The sequence below is a fragment of the Ambystoma mexicanum genome, chromosome 1p (genome assembly GCF_040938575.1).
Source record: "Ambystoma mexicanum isolate Mex_15411 chromosome 1p, UKY_AmexF1_1, whole genome shotgun sequence".
NCBI classification, from domain to species: domain Eukaryota; kingdom Metazoa; phylum Chordata; class Amphibia; order Caudata; family Ambystomatidae; genus Ambystoma; species Ambystoma mexicanum.
This window is the reverse complement of record NC_090921.1, coordinates 1492270864-1492295254: the sequence shown is the minus strand read 5'-3', so window position 1 is coordinate 1492295254 and position 24391 is coordinate 1492270864. Positions and strand designations below refer to the sequence as shown.

General features: G+C 45.9%; 1 protein-coding gene across 7 annotated transcripts in view; it reads right to left on the bottom strand.

Moving 5' to 3' along the window:
• LOC138456334 (dnaJ homolog subfamily A member 1-like) overlaps nt 1-24391 on the bottom strand; it is a 972900-nt gene that overhangs the window by 74590 nt on the left and 873919 nt on the right. For all 7 annotated transcript variants that reach the window (XM_069607170.1, XM_069607171.1, XM_069607168.1 and 4 more), the window contains one exon: nt 5530-5757. In XM_069607170.1, the coding sequence (XP_069463271.1) occupies nt 5530-5757 (228 nt within the window). The remainder of the gene's footprint in view (nt 1-5529; nt 5758-24391) is intronic.

Sequence of the window (24391 nt, the reverse complement as noted above, 5' to 3'; positions counted from 1 at the left end):
ACAGTTGTGATCTGCCACCCAATCTAAGATACAGCCTTTATTATGGGTAGGGGCAGTAACTATGTGTGTGAATCCTAGATCTGTGAGGTTTCTGGCGAGAGTGGTAGCTGCTTTGTCAAGTTTATCATTGTATCCAAGGTTTAGGTCTCCTAGAAGCAGAGTTCTGGAAGTTTGTTTGATGTTTTTACCAAGGAGATGGTTGACTATGCCTGTGAAGTTATTGACAGGGCCTGGGGGTCTATATATGACATGAATGTTAACTGTATCTTTAGGGGAGAGGGTGAGTTTGGCTGAGAGGATGTCAGTAGTGTCTTCCCCGGTAGTGGGAGTCTGTCTTAGTGCTAGGGAGTCTTTGAAAATTAGTGCAGCCCCGCCTCCTGTTTTAGCTATTCTGTCCTGTCTTAAGATAGAGTAACCTGGCGGTAAGGCTAGGCTGATAGTAGGGCCAGTAGCGGAATGCAACCAAGTTTCTGTTTTGGCTAACAAATCTAGGTCTTGGCTGGTAATAGTATCATTGACTTCTAAAGCGTGGGCGTTGAGTGAGCGAACATTTAGTAGCGCACACTTAAGGTGTTGGAACGTTTTAGATTGTAGTGGCTTGGGGTCGGTGGTTAGAGTGAGTTTATTGGTAGTATGAGTAGGCTTGTTGGACATGTGAGGTATGGGAGAAGCGGGCGTCGGAGCCTTGTTAAGGCGCTTGAGGGTGGTGGTGTATGGCGGGCGGCAGGTTTTTGCGTACGTGCGTGAACCTAGGCGTGAGTTTCTGAGTGTTACCTGCATGGGTGTGGAGGGGAGTGCTAATGGCAGTGTGCGTGTTCAGAGTCTGTGCTGCCTGAGTACGGTCTCTGGCATTTTGGGGGGAGTAGTGTGTGTGGTGGAGTGCCCGAGTTCCATGATGTGGCTGTTGGGTTGCCCTATGGGCACGAAGTAGGCAATACTACTAGTGAGTAAGATGTAGACTAAGCCTGAGAGGATGTATAGTGTGTGTGCGGTGTACATATTGAGATAGGGCGGTGAGAGCTGGGATGCTATATGGGTTGGACAACACAATAGCACAGAGGTCTCTAAGCGACCATAGGGCACAACACAATAGCACAGAGGTCTCTAAGCGACCATAGGGCACAACACAATAGCACAGAGGTCTCTATGCGACCATAGGGCACAACACAATAGCACAATGGTCTCTATGCGACCATAGGGCACAACACAATAGCACAGTGGTCTCTATGCGACCATAGGGCACAACACAATAGCACAGTGGTCTCTAAGCGACCATAGGGCACAACACCGTTGCATAGTCGTTTCAGGCGACCTACATTTAAGTCTTGCAGTGGTGCCAGAGAATAGATCAGAAATGCATACCCTAGGGGACACCTAGATTTGAATATTTGCAATGAGGCCCAAGGACCAGCTATATATATACTGCATACGGCAATTCGAGGCATACATGGAGGCTAGACAGGAGGTGTGTGTCTATCAATATTGTGGCGTGTGGGAGGCACTGAACAGGGAATGTGCACAATAGTAGGAGGTGCAACGATCCTGCGTGGTATTGGCTGAGTCTAACAAACTGACTATGCATATGGTGATAAAGAGTCTTACTGTAGCAAGGCAAGGGGACCGCCTCTGCGAAGTAGGTCGGCGTGTGCAGACTGAATCATCCAGTGAGTTCCACCATATCATCTGTGGTGTATGCAACGGGCATAGATTCTAGGCGAACAGCGAGGAAGGCTGCGGACAGGCTGAAGACAGGACTCGGCCTTTGATTTCGGTGCCTTCGAGTTCGGGGCCGGCTAAACGCCTGCCGGTGCTGGATAGGCTGCCTTGAGGAGGACTCCAGCCAATAATGGGGCAGCTGAGTGAGGGAGTGTAGGAGGAGTAGCTGCAGAAAAACGGTCGGCCATCTTGGAACTAGCAAACATCTCGTGGTTTGCAATGGAGATGGCAGGGTGCATCCATCCACAACGGGGATGATGCGTCAGATAAGGGCTTTTGGATGCAAGCGGTAGTGAATTGTGTTGTAGGGCGCATATTCCGCGCGATTGCTCCGTAGTGCGCAAAGATCATCAGAAGGTGTGTAATAAGCCCGCAGGCCTACCTTACAAGGCGGCGAGTATCTCCGCTCAACGAGACACGTAGGGCACTGCTCCTGCAGTGCTGATGGAGCTCCTGCTCCTCGGAACGGTCCGTGGCGGCTGCGCAGGCTGAAGACAGGACTGACCCAAGACAATGCCTAGTATCTTCACTTTCTTGTTGGTTTCTATGTCACAACCAGTTACTAAAAATATTCATAATTTTCATGCAACTTCTTTAATTTATTGCTTGTGCCTATTACCATCCCCTTGTTTTTTTTCCTTATTAAGCGCCATGTTGTTTCCATGATTGGATGATCTCATAGGTCTCATGAATTCTTTTTTCATCCTCCACATGCTGACCTGGCATAGGAATGACACACGGAGTGTCATCTGCAAAGTAAGTAAAACCTATTTTGGTCTTTTCCAGTAAATTATAAAGGAGGGACTGTAAAAATGTTAATGTACAATCGGAGACAAGCATGCTCCCTGCGGTACACCAAACTTCAAGTTTACAGAAAAGGCCTCTGCTGCCCCATTCCATACTCGACATCTTCGTTTACTCAGAAACGACGCGATCCAAAGGGCTGCGTTATCTGAAAATAATGCTACCTTCTTTAACCTGGTGACCAGTTTACCATGGTCCACCAGATGAAAGGTGGCAGACAGATCCAACAACATCAGCGTCACTATCTGCCCCTTATCCATATACTGTGGCAGCCTGGATTTTAAATCCAGTAGGGCTGTCTCTGTTCCATGTACCTGCCTGAAACATGACTGCCACTTGTTCAAGATGTCATGTTCATTCAGGAATGCTGAAATTTGCATATATGTCACACGGCCCAGGATCTTCAACAAAAAAGGTGTATTTGTAATAGGACGATCATTTACAGCAGTACATGGACAAAGACCTGGCTTCTTAAGCAGAGGAGTAATCCACACGTTCTTAAGATCTCGAGGGAAATTATTCTCCAAAAACAATGTATTTACAAATGTACAGAGTGCGCCCATCAACAGAGGGGCGCATTCCTTGATTATCATGGCCCGGCATGGGTTTCCCTCGTAATTAGTGGATTTCAGATTAGCAATAATTGCAGCCAATTCAGTTTCTGTAACAGATTTAAAATTAAAACGATGGTCTTGACTCTCTAGTTTCTGAGTGGGACCATCTATCAATGTATTATCTATTATATGACAGAATTTCCTGTTGGCTTCAATACTCTCTTTTATCGTATCAATTGTCCCCATCATGGCATCCTGAATTGTGGTTCAGTGCGCAGCATTCTTTATAATAAAATAATGTCTGCTTTAACTTTACACAGTTTTTCCAACTCCTTTATTACTTTAAAAAGTTCTCTTGGACTCGACTGTGCCCTTGCGATCCTATCATAAAAATTCCTCTTAGATGCAATCACTGCCTGACTAAAATCTTTAGCTGCAGTCTGATAGACCTTCTCATGAATGCCTTGAGATGACTTCCATGCATAGAAGTATTTATTTCTAATCGCTTTGATCTTCTGTAGATCCACTGAGAACCAAGAATAAGTTTTCCTCTTGGCCACCTGCAAGGGGCCAACGAGTCAGTGGCTTCCTGAGTAGACTGCTTATATACCACTGCCATCTCATCAGAAGTTGTAAAATTCATGATTCTTTGTGACAGGGATGTTAACCATGGTTCTAATGCCTTAGCTGTAAGCTTTTTCAGATTTATAGCTGTTATAGTTATCTTTTCTTCGGTTTTTAGCTTAATAGGTTTCTCAGTATTTATCCTATAATGTATAAAAGAGTGGTCAGACCAAGGGCAAGGCAGGACATGCAAATCCTTTATTTTAATATTATGTGTTGCTATCCAATTCAGAATATTTCCTTTTTCATGGGTTGGAGTTGACAATGGTGTTTAAAGCCCAAATTATCGAGAGAATCCTCTAGCCTCTTAGCCATAATGTCGCTCTTATTGCACAACCAAATATTAAAGTCTCCAAGGATCATTGCCCTAGTATTGATTTTCAGTATGGGCAAAAGGATACTACTCAACTGGTTAGCAAAATCAGGCATAGAGGTTGGTGGTCTATACACTAAGAGCATATTTATAGTAATTTCAGCATTAGTCCAAACTTTAATATATTTAATCTGAATTCCATCGCTGATTAAAAGCTCTCCCTCCCAGATATCAAGACTAAATTTAAAAATAAATGCCACCCCTCCTCCTTTTCCTGTGGCTCCATATTGTTGTAAAACTTACAAGGAAGTGATCCACATCTGGAACAATTTTGATTCGATTGTTATTTTTCAATATATTTGAAAGGGGTACTTGTTTTGTGCTCAAGGGGTCACTATAGGAACGGCACAGCGAGGGTGAACTACAAATAGATCAGCATTTATTATTAGTACAAACAGTTAAAAGCGAGAGAGAGAACCAAAAAACAAATTTCATACATCAAAGTGAATCTGGTTTGAAACACAAAAGAAGGATTTCTTAAGTAAACAAATAAATTGAAACATACATATATATTGGGCCAATTCTCAATAGAGAAATTGAAAAGAATTGAACCAAAAGGAAAACAGATTCAAAAATAAGATTATATGACCGTTAATTCACACGAAGGGAAATATAAAGTCATCTTGACAATCATGAAACAGAGTTGTATAATTTACATAGTGAAAATATTCCTACTATTAAAACAAATATCAGGGTACTGTTTTGTATTAACCTGATAGAGTATAAACATGAACTCTAAGCTAGCAGCATGTTCAATGTAAAACCATGCCTAGTGATCTGCCAAACTGCCCTATATTGTTGTATCATGCTATATCATTCTGGGATGGCTAGTGCCAATGTTGATCTAGCTGCCAAGTGACTCCAGGTCTCAGTAACTGCACATATATCAATATCTTGACTAATGATGTATGATGCCACTTCTACTGCATGTTTTAATAGGGACCTATTATTCAGTAATAGTAACCTGAGGCACTCCACCGGTAATTTAATACATGTGCTACTGCCTCTGATTAATCTCACAACACCAGGGCCATCCATAAAAACATCCTCCTCAGTAGATAAACCTAATTGCTGTAGACAATCAATTTGTGCAGTTTTTTCGTTCTGACATTTCTCCTTCCCACTCTTATCTAATGGGAGTTATTCTACGTTCAATTCCAGACTTATTGTAGGTGATGCATTAATGCTCTTAACCTGTTGTTTGGAGTGCGTGGAGGTACACTCCTTCACAGTATCATCTCGACATTTAGCTGCCGCTGTGAACACAGCATTCATGAACTCTCTGCTATGGTGACTCTTACTGGAGTCTTCACATTTGCTCATTGTTTACACTATCAAAGAAGACATTTTAAGAAAGTAGATTTAAACTTAGGGTACTAGCTTACTGTAAAATCACTTCAGGTTTATTTGCTTCCTTCAATTGTAGTATTAGATTTCACATATCAATGATAATCTTACCTTTATCTATGTGGACACTCAATATTTTCTTCTCTCGGGTAACTTTGCGCCCATTGCATCCTCGGCATCGATCTCGAGGCCCGATCCATTCTCCTTGCCCTTGGCAGTCTGCGCATATGGTCTGCATCTGCTGGATCATCCCTGGCCCCAACATTTGTACTTCCACCTTCACACCGGTGCCCTGGCACTTTCGACAAAGGCCCAATGTACCATCTTTGGTGCCCAAACCTGCAGTGTAAGGAGGACGTATATACTATAGATCATCTATTCACAACACATTGAAGGGATGCCCTCTTCAACAACTTGGATTCCTCTTCTGAAAAGACTCGGCAATCAATGGCTAATAAAGTAGCGAAAAGGAGATGGAAACCCAACATCACATTTTCACAGGAGATTAAAGAGAGCTAAAGCATCCTTGGGAGTACATGTGCAGTAAACTATGCCATCCACTGTCAACCAGTACCAACGTTTGTAACTCCCTTTATATTCTTGTAATCCACAAAACATACTTTTTGAGCCATCTCAGCCTCCTTGGTCACAGCTTCAGTTTTATTTTTCGTGTGAAAGACAAATATATACGTGTTGCTGTCTTAACCTTGAAAACTCATCGTGGAAGAAGTCTAAAAGAAGGCCATCAGCCTTGTAAAAAAGTAAAGACCTGCTCTCTGATTAGACACATTTAACTAACATTCTTGAAGTATATCCAAGTGTCTTTTATAGATGGTAGTATACTGTTTGGGTGACAAACATTTTGCATTCAAACATGAACTTATTTGAAAATAAGAATGTGAAGAAAAAAAGATACCCACGACATTTGGTTAAACAAAGCAAACATTGTAACCTAAGATACAAAGAGAACTACCTTCTCATAATTTAAAATAATAAAACAAGGGATGCTGAAGAACAACAAATTACTTACTATCTGTAATTTTCTTTCATGCCAGCCAACTCCCTTTCACAGCTATCGTTTAAAATCGCTCCAGGTGCTGATTCTGGAACTCCTTGAACCACCACCACCAAGCTCAAATCAGGATTTGAACTGGTTGCAATGCAGCGCTGTCGTCGCCGGGAGGAACGCATTTTGTGAATATTACCAATAACAGTATTTTGCAGCTTGCCATTTTAGATGTCGCTGCTCTGAATATTTTCTATTCTACAAGTTTATTCTGAACATTTCATTTTTCCATACGTTTGAAATATAGGGATCGGCATTGGCATAACAGTAACAATACTCAATGCTGTCTTTCTACCACAGTGCTCCTGCAAGTAGAGGCCATGTGCAGACTGCATTTTAAGCCAATATTCTTGTACTGCATTCTGAAAGAATACGATTTTTTTAAAACATCGAAAAAAAAGAAAAAACCCACATCTATATAAAAGTACAACTGATGATGATCACATAATAATACTACATAAAATGGTACATTTATTTCAGAAATTTTAAATTTACTAATGAACCCAATCTTTTAGGAAAAAGAGTTGCAAGTCACTCTAAAAGAGAGGCAGCAAGAATACCTCTACGGTTAAGCAGGATTCAGCATTTTCTTTTTGAATCCGTTTTAGATGCAGATCACTTGTATACTATATCAAGCAGTCTTTATGACCCTTTGGAGGTGGGAGTATAGAGGAGACAGTACAACGTATTCTCTCTCTTAGTCCTGTCTCCATTATTCCAGACCGTTAAGAACATTTGTCCCCCAGGCTGCAACTGGAGCAATCACAGCCATTCTTTGAAAAGCCATAACGCTGTGGTGTGCATGCTCCACCCCTCACGCATCACTAGCCTTGCTTGCTCATCCTTTTTGCCAGTCTAGGCTTATATTTGGCGCCATCTAACATGCAACTGGTGGAACGGTGACAGGCCATTTGGACGATAGGAGACTATAGGTAGAGGAGTAATTGACTCATGCTTTCCTCCTTACTTTGGCAGATTACCCAAGAACTGCATTGGGATGAGGAATACCTTAAGAATGAAAGAAAAAATCATTTTTCAGTACAGCATGCCTGAATTGCAAGTGGTTAGGAAAGTTCTCTGAGCAACATTTCACACCTTTTCCTGACTTTTTACAGTGAATTGAAGCCTTCAGGTTCACTCCACTGGCCTGTTACTAATTTGTTATTGGGAATCTGACCAGTCCGTCAGACTGTCAGTTTTAGGAAACTGCTTCCCTTTTTCTTTTTACATTTTATCGGTTTTGGGTAACTTTTTCATTTCCACAATGCATCTGACAATGCAGAGCAATGGGGATACATTTGTACACCCTAGACCTACGCTGGACGGATTTTTGGTTACTTTTAAATGTGCTAAAAGACAAGGTGGTGGCAGCAGTTACATTTTTACTATATTTTTGTTAGCCCGCTCACATTTAACGCCAACTGTGGCTAGTGTCCTAACATGGCTGTGTCACACAGTTTATTGTTCTTTGGCTATGTTGTCCTTCAGCTTTCTTCCTGCCTTGCCAGCTCAGGAATTTCCTTTTTTGGTCATGCATTTGCCTGTGAAAGCAGTGTTTTTCGCTGACTACTGCAGGCCATGTGTGTTGGAAGCCAGGGAGTGGGTAGCGATTGGCTTATTATCCCAATCCACAAACTAGTTGCAGGATGTCTGGAGTGTATTCATGAGTTTCACCCATGGTGGTCCCTGATTGACCACTGCAGGGGTGTGTGTGGGACAGATCTTCTATTGGTTGGGCTGAGTGTCTATGAGCACCTGCATTTAGGATAAGAGGAGGCCTGCAGCAATTCCAGTATATCTGAAGAGGAGTCAAGTATCCTGTGTAGCTGTGCAGACGAAGGAAGACCCGTGGACCAGTCCTGAAGAGGCCTGGCAACCAACTATTGCTGCTGTCCTGGTTGAGCCCTGTCTGGCTACTGATCTCAGAAGACCCTCACCAGTGCTTCAACCCTTTGGACTGGTGGGACCAACCAGTCTCGAAGTCTTCTCGTGGCCCTGCAGTTTGGAGCCTTCGGAATTATCCCTGGGTCAACCGGTGGGCTGATCAACTCCATTTTGGGCTACCGTGACAGAAGTGTCACCGTTCCACCTTTTCGTCCGAACTTCGGGGGTCTCCAGCTAGTCCCATAAATCATCTTCCTGGAAAGTTTTAATGTTCCAGCATCAAGGAGTCCAGAACTGGAATGCTTTCCTTGACCCTGACTACTGAGACGCTTACTGTCGCTGTGCATCAGTGACTGTCGCTGGAGCCGGAGTTTCCGCATCTGGTAGATTGTCCGGAAGAGTCCTGCATTGGTTCCTGCTGCATTTGTCCACTGGAAAGGGTTACATTCTGCTCCTGGGCCTGACCAGAACTTCTCTTGCACCCGGAGCTCCTGGGCATCTTCGACCAGACCAATGGCGGGAAAACCAAGGACCCCAAACAACATGCCAAGTCTGGGGAAAAATCAGAGTGCAGGTGCTGAGTAGTAATGATACTTACTGGTGCCGCCATCACCACCCTTTTCAAGTGATGTGAAGTAGGTATGTGAATTACTTTGATTTGTTTTATAACTCTTGGCTTTGGCAACACTTGTCCAAAAGTCCTCCAAAAGATAGGAAAAAATTTTATATACACTAGTAAAGTCTTTGGACAGTCTTCTGGACTGATTTTCACATCCACTGGAACATTTCCCTAACTTTTTCCTAACTCCTAAAACTATTTGAGAATTTTGTGAACTTTTGGCCACAAGGTTCCAATCAATTTAGAGTTGGACTTTACACGTTAGCGTTCCTATCCCTGTGGACTGGTGGTGCAATAGTTATTTACTTACCTTCCCTTTCAGGTATTATTTGGGGTGGGGGGGATGAACTATTTACTTTGCATTGACTGTATATTTTTTATATTATTGGTATTGTGTGATAACATTACCTGCTCTATTCATTTTTTAGTGTGTTCTTTGGCCAATAATATAGTAATTTTTATACTTCCTGTCTAAATTGGAATCCTTGATTGCTTCATTGCGTGGACTCATTGTGGCGCCCTAACTCCACTCAACTCTCAGTCTTAGCCTTGACCACAATCCATCCTATCTTAATTGGTTTGGCTAATCTCCCAGGAGTTCTCCCTGTTCACCATAACTAGGGTGGTCTCCTAAACTCTGTCAACCTGATTCATGGGATCACGTCACTTCTCCTCAGGGGGCGCCTTTCTCCCCGAGACAAGAACAGTGAGGCCGCTACCCAATAGTACCCCTAGGGTTCTGGAAAGCTGGACCTCACAGGCAGAGACTCCCCTCATGGGGATAAGAACTCCCGTTCCATGAATGAACTCCCAAACACAGTTTCCCTTGTGACCACGTGCTTGTCAGAAATCCCTAAAAACACTGGCTGTTATGGCAAGGCTTAATTTGTCTTAAGATCCACAAATCAATATGCCCCAAACAACGAAGAACAAGAGAGGTCTGCAGAGTATTAACAGACTGATTGGATATAGTACTGAGAAAAGTTGTCCCCAAGGAAGCATAAAGACCATCTCAATATCTACAAAGAAGGATTTGACCTCTGTGCTGGGGAGGAACCAGCCCCAGGAAATAAAAAGTGAGAAAGGATGAGGAAGAAAAGAGAGCAGCCGGTGTGAAGCCAGCCCAGCAAGTTCGAACCTGAGAACGCACAGCTGCAAGGACACTAATCCTCAATACCGGGGATACAGAGGAACAGTCAGCAGAGAACAATGTCGGAAGTCAACTTCCTGACCAACTGAAGAGATGGAAAGAAACCCGCAGTGGCGTTGACCTTGAGGAGGTGGACCATATGGTCCTGCAACTGTGCCAGAGCATTGTGGCCTAAGTGTCCGTAGAGCTGTAAGGACGAAGCAGGGAGCGGAGTGAAGAAAGAAGGACACGTCGAAATTATTCAAAGCAGCCCAACTCCCCAGAAAGAACCGCCGATGCAGTCCCGATACAACCTAATGGGAATAGCGGGAGACCCGGTAAGGGGTTAGGGCAAATCTAGAGTGCAGAGAAACTCAGTAGTAATCCCCCTCATCACAATAGTAATAATCAGAGAACTAAAAGCCAAGAGAACCTCATGAGTCAAAGTAGGGCTAGTTCAGGATTCCAAAATCAGGTGTGCATCAGGAGGAGTCTTCCTCGTCCCAGTGATAATCCAAATAGGATTAAAGAGTAGATTAGACAACAAGAGCTGTCTGGAGGTAATCTTCACAACATCATAAGACTGAGAAGAATTACTGAAACTGTAAAACAAGCTTTCAGAAACCCTTGGGAAGAGGTAAAGAGTCATTTGAAGACTATTGCTTTTGAATATCCCTAGACAGCCCGCAAGGCTGTGAAAGGTGAGTCAGCAAAAAGGAGTCATTCTCCTGACCACGCTTTTTTTGTTGAACCAAAAGCTAAAGCAAAGGATTGCTGGAAAAGCGATAAAGACTGAGCCAGTTTACCAAGAGAAGGGATTCATTCTCCTGGTACTATTCTTCACTTGTATGCTGAACCTTTTCTGTAGACTAGTAAGAGCAGTTTTTGGACAAGGGACAGACATTTTTTATTTGAATAAACATCCTGACGATGAACACCCGAGTTATTAGTATAGGTAGGGATAACCATTCAGAGATAGCGAGAGGTAGGTAATTTTTCTTCAAATCTTAAAGCTTTGTTGAAACATGCCACCCCTATGCCCGGCTCCTTACTCCACCTCCCCACAGTATTGATTTCTTACTGTATGAGATAATTTATGGATTTATCCTTCAATTCAATAAAAACAGGTTTATAATAATAATAACCTTCTAACTAACATTCATTTGTGCAGGCAACAACCCACTACTGAATGGCACTTTTTGTAGTCCGTTTACCTGTCTTCATGTTCCCATAACAAACAATGGATCAGAGGGCTTGTTGGGGAGAATTTCCAATTCCCTTTAACATTAGAGACAGTCCCCCCAGCTCTTTTGCTGGACTGAGGTCTTTTTAATTTTTACTCCTGAGTGAGTGGGACCTTTTTCTCACTCACTCATGTTTTCCTGTCTATGATTTTCTATGTTCCTTACTGTTTTATGGTGCCTGGTATACGTCATAGGCATCTGCCTTTGCATTTTGTGCAAAAAGTCTTGGTGCTGGATGATTCAGGATACTGTATTTCACTCTCACTATAAAAGTCCTTGATCAACGTTTGTTACAGTCTTTTCCTTAATAAGTGCTTAAGTGTGACTTGGTTCAACAGTTCGTGTTAACAAACGTGCTGTGGCTTACATGCGCAATTTTCTTCATCACACTGCAACTAAGATGCACAGAGTGTCCGTTTTATGTCCTTATCCCTATTTTTGCTTAGAGGGAATGTCCACTTTAAGCCACAACTTTCAAAAGGTTCTTTTTTGTCTTTGCTTTGCTGCTCATGCGTCCTTCTTCCTCGTCATGGATCTCGTCTACACGTGCTGAGGTTCTTCCCCGTTGTCTGTGGTCTCTTCGCAGTGGGGTGCAGCTAGAGGGCTTTCTCCGATATAGGGCTTAATGTCATTGAGAAAAATCCATGCTCTCCTGCCCTGCAGTTTCATGGCTGATGGAGTGCAGTCCTCCACGATGAAAGGACCATTGAATCTTGGCTCATCCCACCTTTTCCTCATATGGTTCTTCACCAATACAGCATCTCCAGTGAAAACGAGTGGAACACGTAGACCTTGAGCTGGGTCTGTTGCAGCGCCCCCCTCTGTGTTTTGTGTTTCGCTGCACCCTTTTCGTCATCGCTGCAGCTGGTCTGAAATTACAGTAAGGCTGGATGTCATGCAGTTCAGGTATCTTTGCATTTCGGATCCCAGGACCTCTGTGGTTGGCTGGGCATCACATCTAGCTCTGTCTCGAAGGGTTAGGGGAGTATTCATTCTCCTTCCTGTGACTATCTTGTGCGGTGTAAGATGATGGTCAGAGCCTGGTTGGTTCCGAAGAGCATACAATGCCAGTGGAAGGCAGTGCAACCATCCCTTCTTAAGAGTAAGCTTCAGCTTGGCTATCCTTTCCTTTAACAAGCCGTTGATCCTCTCCCAAATACCATTCCCTTCTGGATGATACACCGACAAGAACTTGTGCTTTATACCAAGCGACAAGATAATCTGTTCAAAGACTGTATTTACAAAATGAGCCCCATTATCTGATCTCATGACTTCGCACACCCCCCACCTAGGGAACACTTCCCTCACTAGGAATTTGGCTGCACAGGTAGAGTCTGGGTGTGTACATGGACCTGCTTCTATCCATCTAGAGAATGGACACACCACTACAATTAAGTATCTGTACCCGTTGCATACTTTAATCATGTCGACGTAATCGACATGCAGATGCTGAAAAGGCCCATTTGGCTGGGGGATGACTCCTCTCACTACTTTGTGCCCAGCGGTGAATTGCTGGTAGATTATGCAGTTCACCATAAAGAATTCAACATGCTCTGCTAAATTCGGTATAAACCAGTCTGTTCCGTGAGCGTTGCTGCTAGATTTTCTTTTGACATGTGTATAGGGTAGTTAGCTGTTCCTATGCTATTTTTAGTAGGGCTACATACATTACTGGTTTACCAGTGCTGTCTTGTTGCCACAATCCATCCGAGGGTTTAAAGAACACCCTCGACATTTCCACAAGTTCTTCTCGTCCTGTGGTGCCTCCCCTTGAAGCTCCATTAGTTGTGTCTGTCCCAGATTGCTGTAGGCTTCAGGCGTGGTTTGTGCCACCATCATTCTCTCATAGGTGCACACCACTTCCACGACTGTTTCACTTTTGGATGCCATATGCTTGGCTTCTGTGTCTGCCGCGTGATTTCCGCGTGACACGAAATCTGTCCCTTTCGTGTGGGCGGCGCATTTTACGACCGCTATGCCCACTGGGAGCTTTAGTGCCTTAATCAGCCTGTCCAATAAGGTTGCGTGCTGCACTGGCGTGCCTTCTCCTCGGAGGTAGCCCCTCCTTTTCCAGCGCGCCAATCCTGCGTGCACTGTGCACGTCACATGGGCGGAGTCACTGTACACCGTTACTTCCTGGTCTGCGTGATTCCCAATGGCGAGTATCAACGCCAATAACTCTGCAGCCTGGGGGCGTGGCCAACCGCCATGTGAGAAAGCCGTGCTTCGTTGCAGCTCCGCCGATGCGCCCATCAATTTGCCCACAATCTGCATCTAACTTGATTTAAACTATATCTGCAACCCAGAGATCGCCTCAGTACCGTCTGCTGACCTTCCGACGGTGGTCCGAGACCGGTGCGCGCTTCCAACGAGGAGAAACGCCGTGGTTTTGGTGGAGAGTGCGCGCCCGAAAATGGCGGCTGCCTGCTGACGGCGGAGGAGACCAGCGCTGCACCGCTCCGCAGAACAGAGCAGAAGAGGAGGCTTGCCCCAGGCTACGGCTGTCCGGGGAACTGCTGACCCTGCCGCCCGGCGGCCAAGGACTGTGTCCGCCTCCAAGAGCCTCCCCGGTGCGTGGCCCGCAGCGCCGACGGTGGAGGCACACATCGAAAGGCCTGGACCCGAAGACCGGATGCGCCCGAAGGCGACACCACACTGCGAGGTACGGAGTGGAAGTGGGGCAGGGGGGACATTCAACTCGTGACCGGCCCAACTGTGTGAGCCCACGACACCACCCCGGGGAGGGGCCGCACCCTGCTGCCGGCTGAGCTTGTGGCCGAGGTGCTGGTCGTGGAGGCTAGATTTGTGCTCCGGCATCAAGGGCCCGCCGGAACCGCAACCCCCCCAGCACTCTAGGATCGCCGCTCGCCGGTGCCCCCACAGAGACCACTGCGATAGGCACCACAGTGCACACATTTGCACTGAATTGAACTGCACGGCCACGCGCTCTTGGGCGGCGCCACAGTGCACACTCCTGACCCCGACTCCCGGCACCGCTGGCAACCATTCCAAGCTCGCCTGCACAAGAGATGTCCGTAAAAGGCGCCAGGAACAAGCACAGGCAGACAACAATGGAGGCATTTGCAGCCACAGGTGCCTCCAAGCCGGATGCCGCTGTCACAACCTCGGCGTCCTCGGAAGAGGGGCCCCCCAAACCTGCGAACTCGCAACTACTGGAAGCCATCTGGCGCTCCAAAAAACCATGAAGGGCAAAATAGATGCCGTGGCCATTGATTTAAATCTACTGAGACAAGATGTGCGCTCCATTGCAGGCAGAACAGAAGCTTTAGAGTCCCAGGTAAAGGAAAACACTGAAGCCAAAACCCACCTCTTGAGAGAGGTAGACGCCCTAGCCCAAAAAGTAAAGAACCTCGAAGACAGGGCGGACGAGGCGGAAGGGCGGGCGCGCCGCAACAACATCAGGATCATTGGACTGCCGGAGGGAACAGAAGGAAATGACCCCACGAACTTCATCGAGAACCTGCTGCTGCAGGGGGTCGGAGCCGGGAAATTGTCTCAGGGGTTCACCATCGAAAGGGCGCACAGATCTCTCACTAAACGCCCCCCACCTGGGAATCCGCCAAGGCCGATAATTGCCAAAGTCCTCAATTATAAAGATAGAGAGACTATCCTAGCCCACTCACGGACTGGGGGCCGCATAGAATTTGGCTCCGCCAAAATCGCAATCTACCCGGACTATACCCTCCAGGTTCAGAGGAGTAGAGCTCAATACGCCCATATTAAGGCCAGATTGAAAGATGCAGGCTTGCGATACATGCTACTGTACCCGGCCAGACTAAAGGTCATTCGTAACAATAGAACACACCTCTTTGAATCACCGGCAGAAATAAACGAATGGATGGATAGGGAGCAGATTCCTGACATAGACGGAAGGCAACGGAAAACACGAGAAAACGGCACCCCCAGGGAAGCCTAATGAAACCTCCTTATTAGAAAGCACGTGAAGTAACCTCAACTTGCAGATTGTGGCACCATTGAGTGTCTTGGAGCTGACCGAATGGCACCGCGTGGTATCGGACACTACCAAGGGGATTGGCCCGCACCCCAGAATCTCTTTGGGTGACTAACCTGCCCGTAGGGCACCAAGAGACCGTAGGTCTAATGGAGCGGAAACGGGGATGTCAGAACGGGGGGAACCCTGCTAGACTAGGTCTGTTAACGGCTAACGCCAAGTTCACTGTTCATAGGGATGGGAACCCGCCTGTTGAAATCCCGTCTCAGTTAGTTAAAGGGGAAGTCCAGGACCACCTTGATCACCACACATCACCAATCCGATCTAGAGTCAGCAGGGGCTCCTGCCAGAACAAGCCACTGAACCGCATACAGACAGGCCAGAGGGCGACACCACTATGCAGCCCACCCACATACCCACACACACGCCAAACTCATGAATAACATAGTCAAAGTCATGTCATGGAACGTCAGGGGCCTGAACAGCTACATTAAACAGCACAGAGTCCATACCTTCCTTAACCGCCACAAGATAGGAATTGCCTTATTACAGGAGACCCACCTGAATGCACAGAAGCTAGCAGCATTGGCTAAGAGTTGGAGAGGAACCCTGATAGGCACCACGTATTCCAACTATGCACGGGGAGTTCTGATATGGATCGCCCCCTCCATTCCCATCAACCTAACAAACACTAACATCGATAACGAAGGTAGGATGGCCTTGCTCAGAGGCACCATTGAAGGCAGAGAATTCTGCCTAGTGAACACTTATGCCCCCAACCACGACGCAACGGTCTTCTTCCGTTCGTTATACACCCGGCTCAGTCCGGATAGAGACGGCACGCTCATATGGGGGGGGGGATCACAACTGCACCCTTGATCCATGCATGGACAGATCGGATTGTAAACATACCCGCCCCTCCCCTCCCGCTAAAATATTGAATGCCCTCTTACACCAATACGCCCTACAAGACCTCTGGAGGGCTCAGCACCCAGAGGGCAGAGTCTACTCCTTTTACTCACCCCCACATGCGGTACACACTAGAATTGACAGTTTATTGGTGAGCGAAGAACACTTAGACACATTCGAGGACACGCAATACCTGGCTAGAGTGCTATCGGAGTGCTATTCCTCCATAGTTACCTCCTGGACAATAATGGCACCCCGACCCCCCATTCCCACATGGAGACTCAGAGGCGAAGCACTGTTGGATAAGGCATTTCAGGAACAGATCAGACAATGCACGGCAAACTATTGGCAGACGAACATGGACAGTGTCCAGCACGTCCGCACGGCATGGGAAGCTTACAAAGTAGTGATCAGAGGGGAAATGATAGCCATCACAGGGGGAGCCCAAAAATCCATCACAGCTAAGTTAGCTAGCGCCGAAGAAGAGCTGAAGCAATTAGAATCCATAGCCTCCTCAGACCCAGCCCACTTACCCAGAATAATCGAACTAAAGAAGGCCTGCCTACAACACTGGGAGGCCCTCGGAAAACTCAGCTACACCAAATACACTGAGAAACCACGCCCTCGGTGATAAACCGGGCAAGCTACTAGCGACCCCCAGAACACCCATCTGCCGTATACGCGATGATAACGGCACAGTCACGCACTCACAAGCTGCCATAAACCACGCATTTGCTGGGTATTACCAGGCCCTCTACACTGACACCCCACCGCCTACAGACACTGAAATAGAGGACGTACTGGACATCATTAGGCTACCACATCTTGAGGAACACACCGCAGAATGCCTGGAAGGACCAATAACCCCTGAAGAGGTTGCAGTTGTTATTAGAACGCTTCCCTCTGGGAAGGCACCGGGCCCGGATGGACTCCCAGGCGAGTTCTACAAGGCCTATGAAGACGAACTAGCCTTGTTACTCTCTCAAGTGTTCAACGAGGCATAAGAAACAGGCCAACTACCTAGCACCATGAGGGAGGCGATCATCATACCACTCTTAAAACCTGACAAAGATGGCGGAGAGTGCGGCTCATATAGGCCCCTGTCCTTACTAAACACAGACAGTAAGGTACTCACGGCAATACTGGCCATGAGGTTGCATAGAGTCATCCCGACCCTGATCCACCAAGACCAGACGGCATATGTGCCTGGCAGAACCATCACGGAAAACCTACGCAGACTGCACCACGTCATCCACAGCACCGAAGGCAGACAGACGCAATGCGCAGTGGCGTCTTTGGACGCCTCCAAAGCGTTCGACTCAGTGCGCTGGAAATGGCTCCTGGCTACCATGTCCAAGATGGGGATAGGGCCTAGCTACATTAAGTGGGTCACACTCATCTACACCAACCCTGAGGCCAGAGTACGCACCAACAACACTTTCTCAGACAAATGGAGGCTGTCCCGGGGAACTAGGCAAGGATGCCCCCTATCACCCATGCTGTACATTATGGCTATAGAACCAGTGGCAGCATACCTAAGACAAGAATATGGAGATGGGGGCATAGTGGTAGACGGGGAGAACCACGTGATTTCTATGTATGCCGACGACATGCTCCTCTATCTTACGAACACTGCTCACATACTGCCCTACATACTAGAAACTTTAGGCAGATTCCACAGATATACGGGGATCCAGATCAATCAGAACAAATCCTGCCTGTTCCCCCTAGCCGCCTTGAGCGGAGAAGCGGCCGGAAAGCTCCCCAAACTAGCCCTGAAATGGGAACCCTCCTCCTTTAAGTAGCTGGGCATTAGGGTGCACAGAGACCCCAAGACAGAGCACGCTCTGAATACAGTTAGGGCAAAGGAAGGACTGGCAAAATCAATGGAGTTCTGGAGCAGGTTGCCGCTATCGGTGGCGGGCAGAGTGGTCTACTAAAAATGGTGGCGCTACCCAGACTTCTCTACTTCTTCACCAACGTACCATATAACATACCACGACAATTCTTCAATGAACTACACAAGCTGTGCAGGACATTTCTGTGGCAAGACGGGAGGCGCAGAGTCGCCCTGGAAACAATGCAGAGACCGTATGACAAAGGGGGCCTCAGGGTGCCTAACTTCGAACTGTATTACCTAGCTGGACAATTGAAGCACGTGATACAATGGATGGCCGACGAGGCCACAACAGACACTCGCCTGCTGCAGCCAGGAGTCACGCAACTGCTACTCAGGGATCTGCTGTGGACTGAACCTAGAACCAAACAACCACACTCGCACCTGATCCTTCTAGGTATCCAGATATGGAAAAGGGCCTGCAAGGCCGCAATGCTTCCGGACCCCTACTCCCCACAGCTCCCGATAGCTGCCATCATGACTAACTGACCGGGAAGTCAAAGGATAATAAGACACATTTGGGAACCTAGCGGAATCGCCACCCTGGGCGACCTGGTGGACGACCAAGGAATCTTAAGTTTCACTGAGCTACATGAAGCCTCTGGAATCCACGCGGGACAGTTCTTACTGCACAATGCAGTGATCAAGAGACTAGCAGTTCGCTGGCCCACAATGGAGAACTTGTACACCGGACACAAAAGCATTGAGAGCCTGCTCGGGGCAGCGGAGGGGGGCCATGAGACCTCCAGAATATATGATACACTGCTAGACAGCGTCACCCAACAAAGCCTTAAGTGTAAGGAAAAGTGGGAACAGGAATTTGGCTTACAGTTTGAAGACAAAGAGTGGGAGGCCATCATGGTATACCACAAGAAGGTATCCAGGAATGCCAGGTTCCAACTCATTCAATTCTACATTACGAACAGAGCGTACCTCACACCAGACATTTCCAGATTTAGTGGAGCCGTGAGGACGGGATGCCCCAAATGCAACAAACCCCACGCAGAGATGACACATATGTTCTGGGGATGCCCCACCATACAGTCCTTCTGGGCTCAGGTCAAAGCCAAGGTGGCCGAGGCGAACATCACCCTGGAGGTCCACACGCCAAAAGCATGTATCCTCGGCAGATACCCCAGAAGTAACAAGAATAGACCACTCAAACTAAAAGACCTAATGTATATACTGGCAAAAAGACGCATCGCCATGAACTGGAAGCGCCCACAGGCCCCCTGCTTGGCAACATGGTGGGAAGACCTTCGCAAATGGACAAATGCCGAAACTGCGGCCTGGGAGATGGCCCAGAGTCAACAAAGACAGGACACCTCAGACGACCTACTACAATGGGTGGCGCTAATTGTTACAATGTTCAACCCTAATGCTGAAGGCTCCTCTGGCGACGACACAAATGACTCACAACAATCACAGAGCTGAAACTTGTGGTGTATTACTTTTTGGTCCGGACAGTTGGGATAGGGGGAGGGACGGAGGGTGGGGTGGGTGTAACTGCTCTGTTGTTTTGTTGAGTAAACACGTTATTGGCACAATGTAAACAATAAAAACAGATTTAAAAAAAAAGAAAAAAAAACTCTGCAGCCTGTGCCGAGTAATGAGATGGCATTCATGCACTGACGAGTACTCGAAATTCTCAGTTTGCTATGTGTTTCATTACAACAACGCCTGTATATCTTTGTCGGTCTTCTTGATCGATTCTCGAAGAACCGGCAATGGAAACTATCTCCCCTCCCGCCAGGTCATTTTCTTTCACCCTGGGGATTTCATCATAGTCTTCTTCATAGTTTGCACAGTCATGTATTGGCTCTCCTTCAGTGACATCTCATCTCTTATATGTCTGTAAAATGATATATGATAGTAAGGCCAGGATACGTATTGACAATGAGGGTTCTCTGTCTGAACCTGTTGCCATTGCTAAAGGGGTCAGACAGGGTTGCACACTGGCACCTACTCTTTACAACCTATTTAAGGCAGATTTTGGTGGAATATTCAAAGCTAAGATGAATGCCTTTCCTAGAATTGGTTCACATAAAATTGGTTGGATATGTTATGCGGATGATATCGTTATCTTCGATAACACATAGTGGCATCTGTAACAGTGCCAATGCTGTAAGTGAGTATGCGAAAGCTAATGGTCTCACTATCAACCTTGGCAAAACCCAGTTCATGGCGGTGGGTCTGAATAGCTGTAAGAAGTTGGGAATACCTTGTTCTTTGGGTGTGATCAGGAAAGTTAATTCCTACAAATATCTGGGTTATGAGCTCTGCGGTGATAGAGGGACTCTCAATAAGATGGTACAACAGAACAAAAGAGCTAAAGTTATGGCCACACTCACAGCAGTTATGTCCTTTTTAAAAAAAACGGCCGGATACAGCCTGCTTGGAATTATCAATATATATATATATATATATATAAACAAAAACTTGTGCCCATGTTTCTGTATGCATTGGAGACCTCTTTTGCGGATTGGGCTGTTTGGGCTGATACCACTGAAGGTATCATATGGCGCAGACTGTTGGGTCTGAATAATTATACATCTATACAGGCGGTTCGCTTGGAAGTAGGGCTGATTTCCTTGGCCACCCAAATTGAACAGAATAGGGCCAAACTCTATATAAAAATTAAATTTGGACATCCTGGAACTCTCCTATATATCCTTAAGGAAGGTTTGGAGGAGGGTAAAATGGAGGCTCTTAATACATTTAAAAAACTCAATTTACAATTGTTTGAAAAAATCTGCTGGACACCTAAATGGGAACATGGTGAAGGTGTGGTGTTAAAATCCTTAAAAAATGTCATTGAAAAGTGGGACTGGGTGACTAGCCATGATAAGGTTTCTGCTAGGAGTTCTTTACATACTTTTGTAATTATGCCTTTTAGTTATAAAGAACCTCAAAGATATGTCCTTTTTATGCCATCACAGGTTAATCGCGGAATCTTCATGGATATTAGACTTAATGTCCTGGGGGTTCGCGGAGCATTGATGGATCTATCAAAGGAAAAAAGGATATGTAGACTTTGTGCAATGAATGACAAGGTGGAAACTGTAAGACATGTTCTTACCTGCTGCTATTCAATGAGCTCTACCTATGAGAAATATTTTGCCAAACTAGATCGGGAATGTAATGATATTGAAAATGAAAACTTTTGGTTGCGCTCTCTCTCTGGGCGGAGTAATTATCTGATTATTGCCGTCACACAGATATGGAAAGTGGCCAAGGAACGCTTATGTAAATTTGAAGAAGAGGTAAAAATGCTTATGAGTCTGAGAATGCTGATGGTTAGGCTTTTTATTTGGAGTTGTTGTGGAAAATGCCTGACTCTGTATTTTTATTGTATATAGTATTCTATGATTGAATTCTTTTTTTTAATATATTCAATTCAATTTGTAATTGCTGCTGAATTGAATGTATATGTCTATTGTGTTGGTTTGTTACTATGTTATTATGTTTATTATTATGTCTATTTTGTGAAAAGTTCTTTTTCTTTTTGAACTATAACACAATAAAAAAAATAAAAAAGGTTTTTGGAGCGAGTACTGCCGTCATAACGCTGCCATCTGTGTGTGAAAACAGATAGAATTCCTCTGCATAATTGGGAATCCCGAGAACTGGAGCCGTACAAATCGCTCTCTTGAGTTCTGCAAACCCTTTTTCCAATCGCTTCAGACCATTCGATCTTTTCCTTTGTCACCTGGGCCTTCTTTAGGACCTGGAGCAAGGGCTTGGTATATGAGCTGTAATCGAAAACCCATGCTCTAACAAAGTTGCACAGGCCTAGAAAGCTCTGCATTTGCTTTATTGCGTGTGGTTTAGCCGTGTTCAATATGGCTTCAGCCCTTTCTGGGGTCACCTTCTTTCCTTCATGCGAGATCAGCTGGCCTATGTATAGCACCTCCTGTTGCCAATATTGTAGTTTTTCCCTGTCAATCTTATAACCTTTCTCAGCCAGTATAGTCAATAGCTGAACAGAAATCGCTCCTACATTGCTCCTCTGTAGTACTGCAGATTAAGATGTCGTCCACATACTGCAGGACGACACTTTCTAATGCAATATTGCTTAGGTCCATCTGTAGGACTCTGTTGAAAATGGACGGGGACTCATAGTACCCCTGTGGCAACCTCTTGCTTTTCAGACGCATTTGCCTGAACGTAAATGACATCAGATCTTGTGAGTCACGGTGCAACAGGATTCAGAAAAAGGCGTTTTTCAAGTCAATCACCATGAAATATTTTGCCTCGATGGGTATATTACATAGGATTGTAGACGGGTTAGGGACTAGAGGGAACTCGGCTTCAACAATATTGTTTAATGCTCTTAAATCTTGGATTAAACGCCAAGACCCTCCCTTTTATTTCTTGAAAGGATAAATCACTGTATTACATTGTGACTCTGACATCACTAGGATGGCCCTGGTCCATCATGGCGGAAATTGTCTTTGCGGTCCCTTCATCTGCCTCTCTAGACATGGGATATTGTCGAGCTCTCGGTAAAATTGCTCCTGGTTTCAGTTTAATTCTCACTTCTCCCACCCCATTCAGGAGGCCTACGTCGTAGGGTCCTGTAGTCCATACTGAGACGGGCACCTGGGCCATGTCGTCATCAAAGTATTCTGGACGTTTCAGAGCCAACATCATTCTCTGAGGCACTTCTCTTTTGATCATTTTTACCCAAAAGATGACTCACTTCCACCCTTGTCTCTTCTGAGTCTGGTTGTTCTTCAAACAGATCGTCATCGGTGACATCCGTCACTCGATACCCTTCTTCAATGGCGATAATCGCGCACCATTGTCTGCCTTCATCATCGTTGCCTTCGACCAATGTCATTTTCCCCTCGCACTGCTGCAGCATGTATCATCAAGGGAAATACTTGTCCCCCCTCTTCATGCATAGGTATTCTTGGTCTGAATAAGAACTCATCAGGGGTTCTCATGACCTTGCTTGCAAGGCCTGGCCCTCCAGCCATAAGTACACGCATGCCATATGCAAACATTTCTGGCTCCAGCGGTATAGCTCTCATGGCTATGTCTCCTGAATATGCTCTAATCATTTTGCACACGTTTGAATAATGCATTCCTGGAGTGGAGCAGACTATGCCCCCCTCTGTGAACGAGATTGTCATGTTCAAGTTTGTCATTAAGTCTCGCCCAAAATGTTTACTGGGGTATGACGCGAATACAACAAAGGCACATTCATTTCGCATTCTCCTACGGAGACTGGGAGTGCGTCCGTAAAGGGAACTCAACTATGAACTCCTGTAAAACTCTGAGTATCTATGGCCTCGCCGGACAAGGAAAACTTGCCTTCACGTATGCACGAGCGTGTTGCACCCCTGTCAACTAAGGAATATTCTTTAGCCCCATGACGACATACTCCCTAGGTTCCCTATTAGGGTCTGGTGTCACTGAAAGGATAGAGCACGTCAGGGTTCCCAGTGAGCTGTCCTAATTTATATATAAGGTTGGTACACTGTACACTTGTGGATTTTCTCCATTCCCAGGGTTGCCTCCTCTTCCAGCGTTTGTGCCCTAAAAAGTTTGTTGTGGTGCCTGTTGGGATTGTCCTTGTGGCAAATTTTCCATGTTCGGTGGTTGAACCCCTTGTTGCGCACCTTGCTGCACGCATGGAGCTTGCTGCTGCACCGTGCGATTCTGCGCACTACCCTGTTGTGGGATCGCAGGTGGATTCGCCGTGCCTGCTCCCATTCCTTGGCTGTTCTGCCACGCGTTTTGGCTTCTGCACGTGCGCGCCAAATTCCCTGTCATTCCACACAACAATATTTGTCCATTTGACATATCTGGGTTGCCCAATTGCACATTTTGAAAGCCTCCTTGATTACTTTGGAAATCTCCTTGATTACTCTGCCATCCTCTTCCTCTAAATCCTCTTCCCCTCGGGTACAGTCCAACGTTACCATGGTTGTTCTTCTGTGCATTAGCCAACTGTTGCATGTTCTGTTCAGCTGGGTTAGTTAGCATGGCTCCTTCAAGAGCATACTTTGATCATTTCTTTTGTACCAGCCTTGCTTCCTCACCCTTTCGAGTTGCCTCCTTTTTTCAATTTTTTTCTTGCAACAATCTACAGTAATGTGCGATAGTCAAGTTTCAGCCCAAGGTTTAGCCTCAACTCCTACCAATTTCTTGAGCTGTTCCTGCACTGGTTCTGGCAACCCTTGGCACAATATGTGGTAAAACACTGGTATAGATTTCGTCCAAGATTCATGTGTTTCGAGTATC